The sequence below is a fragment of the Lynx rufus genome, unplaced genomic scaffold, assembly GCF_022079265.1.
Source record: "Lynx rufus isolate CCGP_SWC_20201006 ecotype Redwood Valley unplaced genomic scaffold, mLynRuf1.p SCAF_11, whole genome shotgun sequence".
NCBI lineage: Eukaryota > Metazoa > Chordata > Mammalia > Carnivora > Felidae > Lynx > Lynx rufus.
This window is the reverse complement of record NW_025814825.1, coordinates 61,455,939-61,467,994: the sequence shown is the minus strand read 5'-3', so window position 1 is coordinate 61,467,994 and position 12,056 is coordinate 61,455,939. Positions and strand designations below refer to the sequence as shown.

General features: G+C 50.4%; 1 protein-coding gene across 4 annotated transcripts in view; it reads right to left on the bottom strand.

The window, feature by feature from the left end:
• Positions 1-3,284, bottom strand: part of LHPP (phospholysine phosphohistidine inorganic pyrophosphate phosphatase) — a 119,041-nt gene extending 115,757 nt beyond the window's left edge. For all 4 annotated transcript variants that reach the window (XM_047073574.1, XM_047073575.1, XM_047073577.1 and 1 more), the window contains exon 1: positions 3,099-3,284. In XM_047073574.1, coding sequence (XP_046929530.1) covers positions 3,099-3,223 — 125 coding nt within the window. In that variant the 5' untranslated portion in view covers positions 3,224-3,284. The remainder of the gene's footprint in view (positions 1-3,098) is intronic.
• Between the last annotated feature and the right edge of the window lie 8,772 nt (positions 3,285-12,056).

Sequence of the window (12,056 nt, the reverse complement as noted above, 5' to 3'; positions counted from 1 at the left end):
AGCACAGAAGAAGCGGCCTCACCTCCCCGGGAAATAATAGGAAATACAGTCGATAACATTGTAATAATGTTTGGTGACCGATGGTGACAACACGCACCGTGTTGAGCACTGAGTACTGTACAGAATGGCTAAATCACTGTGCTGTGCGCCTGAAACTAATGTACAATAGTATGTCATTATTTAAACTTCAAGTTTAAAAAATTCCATCACTTAGGGGTACCTGGGTGGCTCAATCGGTTAAGCGTCCGACCTCGGCCCAGGTCGTGATCTTGCGGTTTGTGAGTTCGAGCCCGGCATTGGGCTCTGTGCGGACAGCTCAGAGCCTGGAGCCTGCTTCTGTTTCTGTGTCTCCCTCTCTCTCTGTCCCTGCCCTGCTGGCGCTCTTTCTCTCTCTCAAAGGTAAAAATAAACATTAAAAAAAAAAAAAAAAAACCTTAAAGATGAACATAAGGGAAGCGGAACAAAAATAATATAAAACCAGGGAAGGGGACAAAACATAAGAGACTCTTAAATATGGAGAACAAACAGAGGGTTACTGGAGGGGTTGTGGGAGGGGGGATGGCTAAATGGGTCAGGGGCATTAAGGAATCTACTCCTGAAATCATTGTTGCACTATATGCTAACTAACTTGGATGTAAATTAAAAAATTAATAAATTAAAAAAAAAAAACTTAAAAAAATTCCATAACTTAAATCAATCAATCAATCAATCAATATATGTATATTTGTTGGGCTGTCATGGGGTCTATCATGTGTTTAGCACTGGGCCAAGAACTTGACATACATCATGAGCCATCACGGCACCTGCCCTGCACCCCTTCACCTCCTCCCCACCCCCGTCTCCATCCATTTGGGTGCTCTAGTCTGACACTGGAGGCCATTCTTTATTTCATCTTCTCCCTGGCCCCCGCAATACTGTCCTACTTCCCCTCCCCTCCCCTCCCAGTCCTACTTCCCCTCCCCTCCCCTACCAGTCCTACTTCCAAAACCTCTCTTGCATTCACTCCCTTCTCGCCACCTCCCCCATCCTACACAGATGGACCATGATGCTCCCCTCGTGGTAGATACCTGAGCTATTTCCATACACACATGTATTTATTTTATTTATTTACGAAGTTACTGTCGTGAACGCCCTGGCGCTGATGTCCTTTCTCACGTAGGAGGTAGGGCAAATTTCCAGAAGTGGGGCCGCTGATAGCTAATGCCAAATGCATCTTCCACAAGCAACGTATGACAGGGTCCGTTTCTGCAAACTCTCACCAAGTGAATGTGCGCCCAAAGTTGTGCATTATTGCCAGTTTTCTCATACTCTTGAAAAAATGGCACCTTGGCATAGTTTCAATGTGCATTTCTCTTATTTTTTTTAATAATCATTCATATTTGAGAGAGAGACAGAGGTAGAGAGAGGGAGAGAGACAGTGTGTAAGCCAGGGGGGGACAGAGAGAGACACAGACAGACTCTAAAGCAGGCTCCAGGCTCTGAGCTGTCAGCACAGAGCCCGGCGCCGGGCTCAAACTCTCGAGCTGTGAGAGTTTGATCTCCTGTGAGATCATAACCTGAGCCGAAGTCAGGTGCTGAACCAACTGAGCCATTCAAATGCCTGTGCATCTCTCTTATCTAAGTAAGGCTGAGCATCTTTCATATGACTAGAGGTCATTTGCTTTTTCTTCCTTGTGAATTGTTTCTATCTTTTGTGCATTTTTCTACTAGGCTGTTGATTTGTTGTCGTTGATATCTAGATCTGGGGGCATAATTATAAAGGTCCTCTACTCTAAGATTTCAAAAGAAGTCTCTCCTGTTTCCATCTAGTACTTACACGGTTGCACTTTGAACGTTTCAATTTCAATTATGTTTCAATTATGTTTTAAAAACATAAACCAGATGCCATGACCCTTCTGCCTAAATCTTCAAAGCCTTCCCCCACACTCAGGTTAAAATCCAGGCACCGCTCTGTGACAATCCCTGCGATAGCCAAGCTCCCCGTCTTCAGTTCCATGAACACGAATGTGCCGAGTTCTCTTCTGCTGCACGCCTTAGCCACTGCTGTTCCCTCTAGCGGGAATGCACTTCCTCCGCCCCTTCCCCCAGATAGCCCTTCTTACCCTTCGGTTCCGTCCAATGCCTTCTCTTCAGAGAAGTCCAGCCTCACCTCTGACACTTTCTCAGCAAATCTTATGTTTACTCATCTGCGTCTAAGTTTACTGTTCACTTCCCCTGCAGACACGAGCCCCATGAAGACTTGGCAAAGGCCAGGACTTAAACCTGACTTTAGGAAATGAAGCTCCGGGGGGGGGGGAGGGGGTGTCAAGAGTCTCCCAGGTCTGGCTGCCCTTCACATGCTCTCTTGGAGGCCACATCTCCCTTTTCTGAGTTCCTGGCCTCTCCTGCTTTGCTACACAAGACACTTTGGCTCCTGTCCAGACAGGTGGGGTGGGCTCCCTGAGAACGACAAAGAGGCTCACTTAACTGCCATCCATAGGCAGGTAAACTGAGTCCTAGTGAGGTCAGGCTACTAACCCAGGGTTTCCCAGCTAGTGCCTCTGGGAAGTCAAGTCCTGGGCCATTGGCCCTTCCTGGCTGTCCATCAACATCACGGCAGCACTGGCCTGTCGTGCCAATCAATGGCAGCTACAAAGCGGAGGGTCCAGTAGTACCAACTGTGGTCCCTGTGTGGTCCTCTGTGCACCAGATTTGGTGGGCAAGATGCCCTCCTCCTCCTCCTCCTCCCCTCTAAACAAACGATGCCAGCGCATACGTCATTTAAAGTTTTCCTGTAACCACATTAACAAAAATGTAAAAAAAAAAAAAAAAAAAAAAAGGAATGTAATGTATGTTATTTTACCTAACGCTCAGCAGCGGCGGGAAGCAAAAGGCAGCCCCAGAGGACCGGGCAGCTCTGACCAGCACAGGCCCTATGCTCGCGGGGGTGGAGGGGCGGCGGGGGACTGTGACGGGGACCGGCCCGGGTGGGCTCTCAGGGACCGGGGCGGGGCCAGTGCAACAGCCCCGCCCCGTCCCCGGCGGCAGCCAGAAGCCGCCGGTGGGATCCGGCAGCGCGCGGAGCCTCGCGCCCACCGCGGCCGGCGCGGCCCACTCACCTCGCCAGCGCCTCCACGGAGCCAGGGATGGGCACGCCGCCGCCCTCGCCGCTATCGTGCAGGACACCCGAGATGTCGAGCAGCACCCCGCGCACGCCTGCCAGCCGCTCGCTCCACGCAGCCATCGCGCTCCGGTGTGCACCTCTGACTCCTCAGACTCCGCGTCCCAACTCGGGGCTGGGAACTGCGGCCGGGCTTACGGCGCAGGGGCGCCTGGGAAGTGTAGTCCTGGGCCGGGTAGTCCGACGGGGCGGGGCCAGCGGGGCCGTTCCGCCGGGCGCAAACCCGGAACCGCGGGGCGCAAACCCGGGGCCGCCGGTCGCCGCCTCCCAACTCCCGCCCGCACGCGCGCGAAATGGGAGCCGTCTTCCCAGATGAGTGGACCAAATGCAGGAAAAGCAAAAAACAAGCCCCTCCCTAAAAACCAGAACGAGGCACTTGTAGACCACAGGGAGACACCTGTAGCAAAACTTAAAGAGATCACTGGTGTCCTCATCCTCTGGCTGAAGAGTATAACCAGCCTTAAAAGCAGCGGAGATAGTTGGGGGCGCCTGGGTGGCTCAGGTCATAATCTCGCGGGTTTGTGAGTTCGAGCCCCGCGTCAAGCCCTATGCTGACAGCTCAGAGCCTGGAGCCTGCTTCAGATTCTCCCTCTCTGCCCCTCCCCTGCTCACGCTCTGTTTCTCTCTGTCTCTCAATAATAAATAAATGTTAAAAAAAAAAAAAAAGCAGCAGTGGAGATAGTTGGATCCATTGGCCAGACAATCCTATGCCTGGGAAGTGATGCTCCGGAAATGATTCTCAAGACCATGAGTGCAATGGAAGCTATCATGCCACAACGAGTTGGAAGAAAAGTGAATGTGTAAGCACGTATAACATGGCTACAGAAAGAAATATGCCATCAAAAATGAAGACTAGATAGCAACACGGAAAGTGCTCGTGTTATAACATATGAGAAAGCAGACTACGAACTATAATGACCACCGCCATGCAAAATTAAGGGTGCATAGGAATAGGGCTGGGAGGAACATGGGAATATTGCAGTGTGTTAGGCCAGTCATATTTTGGATGAATTGTTACAGTCCCTTTAATATTACATCATTTTTTATTTAAAAAAATTTTTTACTGGGGCGCCTGGGTGGCGCAGTCGGTTAAGCGTCCGACTTCAGCCAGGTCATGATCTCGCGGCCCGTGAGTTCGAGCCCCGCGTCGGGCTCTGGGCTGACAGCTCAGAGCCTGGAGCCTGTTTCCGATTCTGTGTCTCCCTCTCTCTCTGCCCCTCCCCCGTTCATGCTCTGTCTCTCTCTGTCCCAAAAATAAATAAATAAACGTTGGAAAAAAAAAAATTTTTACTGTTTATTTATTTTTGAGAGAGAGAGACAGAGTGAGAGGAGGGAAGGGGCAGAGAGAGGAGAAACAGAATCTGAAGCAGGCTCCAGGCTCCGAGCTGTCAGCACAGAGCCCAACACAGGGCTCGAACTCACGAACCACGAGATCGTGACCTGAGCCGAAGTCAGATGCTCGACCCACTGAGCCACCCAGGCGCCCCTAACGCTACATCATTTTTACAATAAATAAAAATTGGTAGAAAAGAGGGAGGGTTCCCTTAACTGTCCCTCTGACTTTTCCAAGTTTTAAACTGAAATTTGAAAAAAATCAGACTCCTCTGGGCATGACTTAGCTTTGAGGTATCAAAAGAAGACCATATTTGAGGGGCGCCTGGGTGGCTCAGTCGGTTGAGCGTCCGACTTCAGCCCAGGTCACGATCTCACGGTTCGTGAGTTCGAGCCCCGCGTCAGGCTCTGGGCTGATGGCTCAGAGCCTGGAGCCTGTTTCCGATTCTGTGTCTCCCTCTCTCTCTGCCCCTCCCCCGTTCATGCTCTGTCTCTCTCTGTCTCAAAAATAAACATTAAAAAAAAAAAAAAAAGAAGACCATATTTGAATGACCACTTCATTTCAGCCTGTTGAGTCACAGATAGGATGAAGAAATTGTCGGAATTTTAGGACTTGCACCCAGTTCAGGACACCTCAGTGGTTCAGTTGGTTAAGCGTCAGGCTCTTGGTTTCGGCTCAGGTCACAATCTTGCAGTTCGTGATTTGGAGCCTGCCGTCAGGCTCTGCACTGACAGTGTGGATTGGAATTCCCTCTCTTTCCCTCTCTCTCTCTGCCCCTCCCTGCTCATGCTCTCTCTCTCTCTCTCTCAGTAAATAAATAAATAAACCTAAAAAAAAAAAAAAAAGAACTTTCACCCAGTTCAATGAATTGTGCATATCAACATCTCTCAGTTTCCTGGGGAACGGTGTGCTCTGTTGATTTTACAGGAGAGATGTAAAATATAGCTCCTGCCCCTTGGTGATTTGCAATCTGGTTCGGGGAGAAAAGAATATTAGACCTTATATTAGCTATGGTTCTCAGTTGCAGATGATAGAAACCACTCCAGCTAAAGGGTTATGTTCACATCAGGCAGTAAGGAGCTTGTGGATTTCCATGGGAACTAAAGAACCAAGTTCAAGTACTCTACAGCCAAGAGCCATGCAGCTCTGTGAAATGGCCAGTTACATCGTTCCATTGTCTTACTGCCCCGTCACTTGGTTCCTAACATGCCAGAGACCTGATAGTAAAGGCCCCAAAGGACCAAATCTGTCCACCACCATGCCCTTGAAGGATTCTCTCCACCTGTGGCTACCACCTACCTCGTTTCCACCATGTCTAGCTTTGTGGCACCTAGTCCGACCTGCAAGGGAGTCTGGGAAGTGCAGCTTTTAGCCTTCCAGATTCTGTGATATGGGAGCTGAGTGAGTCGATCTGGGTAATCTGCCAATCACATCATGCTCTATACACATGTATTGAACTTCTACTCTCTGGGCTCAGTGGGCTCTAGGGATGCAAAAAGGCCTAAAATATGATCTTTGCCTTTGAGTCAAGACTGTAGAGAACAAGATGTACACCTTTGAGATTGCTGACCAGTTGTGTGCCAGGTGCCAATGAGTGATGTAAACACAGGTAAGAAGATGGGTTTGTTTACCACAGAGGGACAATGGACCTTGAAGAATGGCTGGGCTGTAGCCAAGGAGGGGGAGAAACAAGGGCATTCTGCCAGTGTGGGGAGCCTGCCCATGGTTCTCTCTATTCTTTTGGCCATGTATGACCTTGGGCAAATCCCTTTCTTCTTCTTTTTCTTTTTTTCTTTTAGAGAGAGAGTGTGAGCAGGGGAGAGGGGCAGAGGGAGAGAGAAAGAGAGAGAGAGAGAATCTTTTTTTTTTTTGAGACACACACACACACACACACACACACACACACACACACACACAGAATCCGAAGCAGGCTCCAGGCTCCGAGCTGTCAGCACAGAGCCCGATGCGGGGCTCGAACTCAAGAACCATGAGATCACAACCTGAGCCGAAGTCAGACACTTAACCGACTGAGCTACCCAGGCACCCCGAGAGAAAGAATCATAAACAGACTCCACACTCAGCACGGAGCCTGATGCAGGATCTACCCCACGACACTGGGATCATGATCTGAGCCCAAATCAAGAGTGGGATGCTCAACCGAGTGAGCCACCCAGGTGCCCTGAAATTATATTCTATACCTAAAATTATGGTAGACAAAATAACGCCCCCTTGAAGGTGTCCACATCCTAGTCTCCAGAACCTGTGAATGTATTATCTTACCTGGCACAAGTGACTTCGCAGACATAATTAAACTAAGGATCTTGAAATGGGAGATTATCCTGGATGATCCAAATAGGCTCAGTGAATCACAAGAGTCTTTATAAGGCAAAGAGGGAGACAGGAGAGTCAGAATCATGACAGTGGAGAGGGAGACATGACAACAGAAGCAGAGCTAAGAGACAGAGAGATTTGAAAATGCTGCATTACTGGCCTGGAATGTGAAGGGGCCATGAGCCAAGAAATTCAGGCAGCTTCTAGAATCTGGAAAAAGGAAAGAAATGGATTCTCCTCTAGAGCCTCCAGAAGGAATTCAGCTCTGCTGACACCTTGAGTTTAGGGCTCCTTGCCTTTAGAGCTAGAAGATAATAAATTTGTAGTGTTCTAAGCCACTGCCCTTACAGCAATTGGCTACGGCACCAATAGGAAATGAATACAGGGCCTTGGTCCCTCATCTGAAGAATGACATTGGCCCACAGTGACAACATGGTATCCTGGGCCACTGATAGGCTTGGACCCGGTCCAAAAGCCCATGACCTTTCTTTGAATATAACGGGTGAAGGGCATTATATAAATAAGGCTTGCATTTGGCTGCGTGTAATAGAAACACAAGTACAGTTGCTCAACCAAATAGAGGAACTATTGCTCGGATACCAGGAAGTCAAGAGGAAGGCGGGCCTGGGCAGGTACAATCGCTTCCAGGACCATCAGGAAATAGGCTACATCCGTCCCGTGTTCTGCTACCCTTAAGGTGAGGCTTTTACCCTCATGCTTTCACGGTGCCTGTTGCATTAAAATCACCTGGAGGACTTATTTAAAAACACAAGTTTGGGGACGCCTGGGTGATTCAGTCGCTTAAGCATCTGACTTCAGCTCAGGTCATGATCTCATGGTTCGTGGGCTCTCTGCTGTCAGCACAGAGCCTGCTTCGGATCCTCTGCCCCTCTCTCTCTCTGCTCTCCCCCACTTGCGCTCTCTTTCTGTCTCTCTCAAAATAAGTAAATAAACATAAAAAAATTTTTTTTAATTAAAAAAAAAAAAAAACATAAGTTTGGTTCCAGGTGATCTGGGATGGGCCTGAGAATTCGCATGACTTAGAGGCTCCCAAGCAATGCTGATGCTTCTGGTCTCCGGCTCTAGATGAATGTTTCTCAGTTTTTTAAACCCCATGTTTATTTACGTATTTTTGAGAGAGAGGGTGAGCCCAGGCGAGGGGCAGGGAGAGAAGGGAAAACAGGAATCCGAAGCAGGCTCCGCGTTGCCAGTGCAGAGCCTGACACGGAGCTCAATATCATGAACCGTGAGATCGTGACCTGAGCTGAAATCAGGAGTCAGACGCGTAACTGACGGAGCCACCCAGGCATCCCAGTGTTTCTCAAGTTTTAAGGTAGATGTGAATTTCCTAGGGGAACTTACCATAAAATGCATATTCTGATTTAGTCGGTCTGGGGTAAAACTTGAGATTCTTCATTTCTTTTTTTTTTTTTCTTTAATTGAGATTTTATTCTTTTTTTTTTTTTTTTTTAATTTTTTTTTTTTCAACTTTTTATTTATTTTTGGGACAGAGAGAGACAGAGCATGAACAGGGGAGGGGCAGAGAGAGAGGGAGACACAGAATCAGAAACAGGCTCCAGGCTCTGAGCCATCAGCCCAGAGCCCGACGCGGGGCTCGAACCCACGGACCGCGAGATCATGACCTGGCTGAAGTCGGACGCTTAACCGACTGCGCCACCCAGGCGCCCCGAGATTTTATTCTTAAGTAATCTCTCCACCCAATGTGGGGCTTGAATTTACAACCCTGAGATCAAGAGTTGCATGCTCTACCGACTGAGCCCGCCAGGCGCCCCGGGATTCTGCATTTCTAACAAGCTCTCAGGTAGGCTGCTGATGCTGTGCACGGATCATACTTCAAGTAACAGGAGTCTAGATTCCAGACTCTAGCATGAGCTCTCATGCTTGTGGCAGCTCTGAAATTCTATGATGCTGTGGTGGTGTTTTGTTGCTGTTGTTTTCTTTTCCGAAAACGAGATCACTTTGTAGAGGAAGATGTTCGAGACGTGGCCCACCTACGTGCACATTGTTAGTAGAGGTATTGATGACCTAGGTTGTAAATTACGTTCACCATTTGCTTCTTCCCTCCTTCCTGTCGCTGCTTGGCAGGTCACCTAGCAGACAGTGAGGTGAGGCTCAGGCTGTCAGCTCCAATGCTTCCGAGCAACCCTGGACAAGGATGTGTGGGAGAGGACACAGTGCGTGATACGTTCCTGGGACTTCCGTCCTTCGTTGGCCTCTTCTTGCCATGGAGACACCAGTTCCCTGTTTGTGCAAAGAGTGGGGAGTTGGCAGTTTTAAATAAGTGTGCGGAATCATTAGGATTGGTATCAGCCCATCAGTACACTCACATGAGGTACTTTTTGTCAAAGAGACTCTTTCCAAAGCTGTGGGCAGGGGTAAGGGATTTTCCCTAAGGGAGGAGGATCTATTATAGACCCATATCCATATCTAAACATTTCTGGATCCTTTTTTTTTTTCCTTAGTTTTTTATTTTTATTTTTATTTTTTTAATTTTTTTTCAACGTTTATTTATTTTTGGGACAGAGAGAGACAGAGCATGAACGGGGGAGGGGCAGAGAGAGAGGGAGACACAGCATCGGAAACAGGCTCCAGGCTCTGAGCCATCAGCCCAGAGCCCGACGCGGGGCTCGAACCCACGGACCGCGAGATCGTGACCTGGCTGAAGTCGGACGCTTAACCGACTGCGCCACCCAGGCGCCCCTTCCTTAGTTTTTAAAAATGCTTTTTATTTTTGAAGGAGAGACAGAGAGTGAGCAGGGGTGGGGCAGAGAGAGAGGGAGACGCAGAATCTGAAGCAGGCTCCAGGCTCCGAGCTGTCAGCACAGAGCCAGACGCGGGGGCTCGAACTCACGATCCGTGAGATCATGACCTGAGCCAAAGTCAGACGCTTAATGGACTGAGCCACCCAGGTGCCCCTCTGGATCCTATTTTTACTTTCATCTTCGCCTGCACCACCTCTTAAGGTGTGGGATTTCCAATCCATTTTAATTGGACTATAGAGCTATGGGTTTATGCTATGGGGCCACCATGTATTCCTTTGAAATCTTCAACCTGCTGAATGCCGGGATGTCAATGGGTGCAAAGACAAATGCGTGGGCCTTGACTTTAGGAAAGTCCGAGGATCAGTCTGTACCCCATACAGTGTGATAAGGGCTGTGCCCATCAGCAGTCCTGGACCTTGGCTAATTGATTTCCAAAATGGGGGAGAGGCAAAATGAGCATTGGGAAGGCTGTAAGACAATTCACAGGATCAAAGAAAATGGGGGGGAACCAGCCCTCAGAAAGTACTAGAACCATCAGCTCTGGGAGTGGGAATCAGCAGATGACTCCGTTCAGGCATCACTGCTGGGCTCATGCAGCCCCCGCTCAGTGTCGTGCTGCTTCAGATTCCCAGGGGAGAGAGCCTGGAGGGTCCCGCAAGAGCCCACTCCCACCCCCTGGCTCGCCGGGGCCCTTGCTTGGCAGTCCCACATCTGAAGGGGGGTTGAGGTGGGGGTGATCTGAGCAAAGTCAAACTACTGATACCAGGAAAGGGGTGAGGATGCTGATCAGGCAAAAGCAAGATGCCTCCCAGGGCCGTAGGGAGGGCTGGGCACCGTGTGGGAAGGAGCACCCTGGGGAACCCCGGTTGGGCAGGGCAGGACTCACAGAGAAAAGAGCCCTTGGACAGAGGAGACTTGAAGCTGAAAGCAGGTTCGCAGGCAGATGTGGGACGGAGAGAACACTGCTGGAGCGACACACACGGGTGTGAGAGCGAGTCCTACCCGGGGCCTTGTCTCGTTGCCAGGACTGGAGGCCCTCTCAGGGTGTGCGATGGTTAATTTTGTATAGCACCTTGACTGGGCCCTGGGACGCCCAGCTATTTGGTCAAACGTTACTCTTGCTGTGTCTGCGAGACCATTTTTAGATGATATAAACATCGCCATTGGCAGACTGAGTGAAGCAGATTGCCTGCCCCGATATGGGTGGGCCTCATTCAATAAGTTGAAGGCCTAAATAGAGCAAGAAGGCTGACCACCACCCCCCTGCCCCCCACGACTATGCCAGCAGTTCTCCTGGGCCTCCGGCTTGCCGGCTCATCCTGTAGATCTCGGGTCTTGCCAGCCTTCATAACTGCATGAACCAATTCCTTTAAAAAATCTCCACCTCTCTCTCTCTCTGTCTCTCTCTCTCTCTCTATCCATATAGCCTATTGATGCTGGTTCCCTAGAGAAACCTGACTAACAAGGGTGGCTCCCATCAAAGAGAAGAGGAAGGTTTACAAGGATACACAGAGGCTCATGGGGACCCAGAAGCCCCTGCACAGCCGGCCTCTGGAGGCGTGGAACTCAGGCAGGGGCTGGTGCTCGCCCATCTGCCAGTGTCTCTTACAGATTCCCTGCTTCGCTCCGCACATGTGTTCTGTTCTGCTCTCGCAGCTCAGGCCGAGTGTCTACTGCCTCATGCCGTCCGTGATCATGTGGCCCCACGATGGCCACCCTGTGTCCATATTTCTTGCCCACTGAGCTCAAGCTCCCACCGCTGGCAGGAAACGTGCCATTGGGTCTCGATCAGACTCTGGGATCGGACTCCTGGGGTCTGACTCAGCCAGGTCACCTGGTTGAGCTGACTGCGTTAGGCAGCCCAGGAATGGGCCATCCCAAAGGCTGGGTGTCCCCTCCGCTCCCCTGGCCCACTGACCAGTCGCCGGGATGCAGAGGCTGGGCAGAGTCTCCGAGAAGGCAGCACGTGTGGGCAGGAGACCCACACACATCTCACGTGGAACACCACCGTGCGGGGACCAGGCAGTGAGTGGGGTTGGACTGTGAAGAACCCCCACCCCCTGCTCGGTGCTAAGGCATCTGGTCTTCACCCCGCGGACCACGGTAGCCACGGAAATGCCACGAGCCCTGGTGAATCAGGTGAGGTCCCTCGGCGTGAGCCCAGCTGAGGGAGCCGACTTGCGACCCACAGATGTGCTTCTGATGGTTTGTTTTTCAACATTTTGAATTGCTTGCCAGCATTGGAAACTTTGGACTTGTCACATAGGAATCCAGCTGCCCAGCTACTTGGGGGCAGCATGGAGATCAGGCCGCGCTGATCGGCATTCTTACAAGGCCGCCACCCACCCAGTGGAGTCACAGCAGCCCCCAGTCGGGGAACACTGGCACTCCAGCTGGGTTTACTGGTTTAGGCCACGGCCACGGCCAGGTGCTCTCAGGGCTGCCGTCT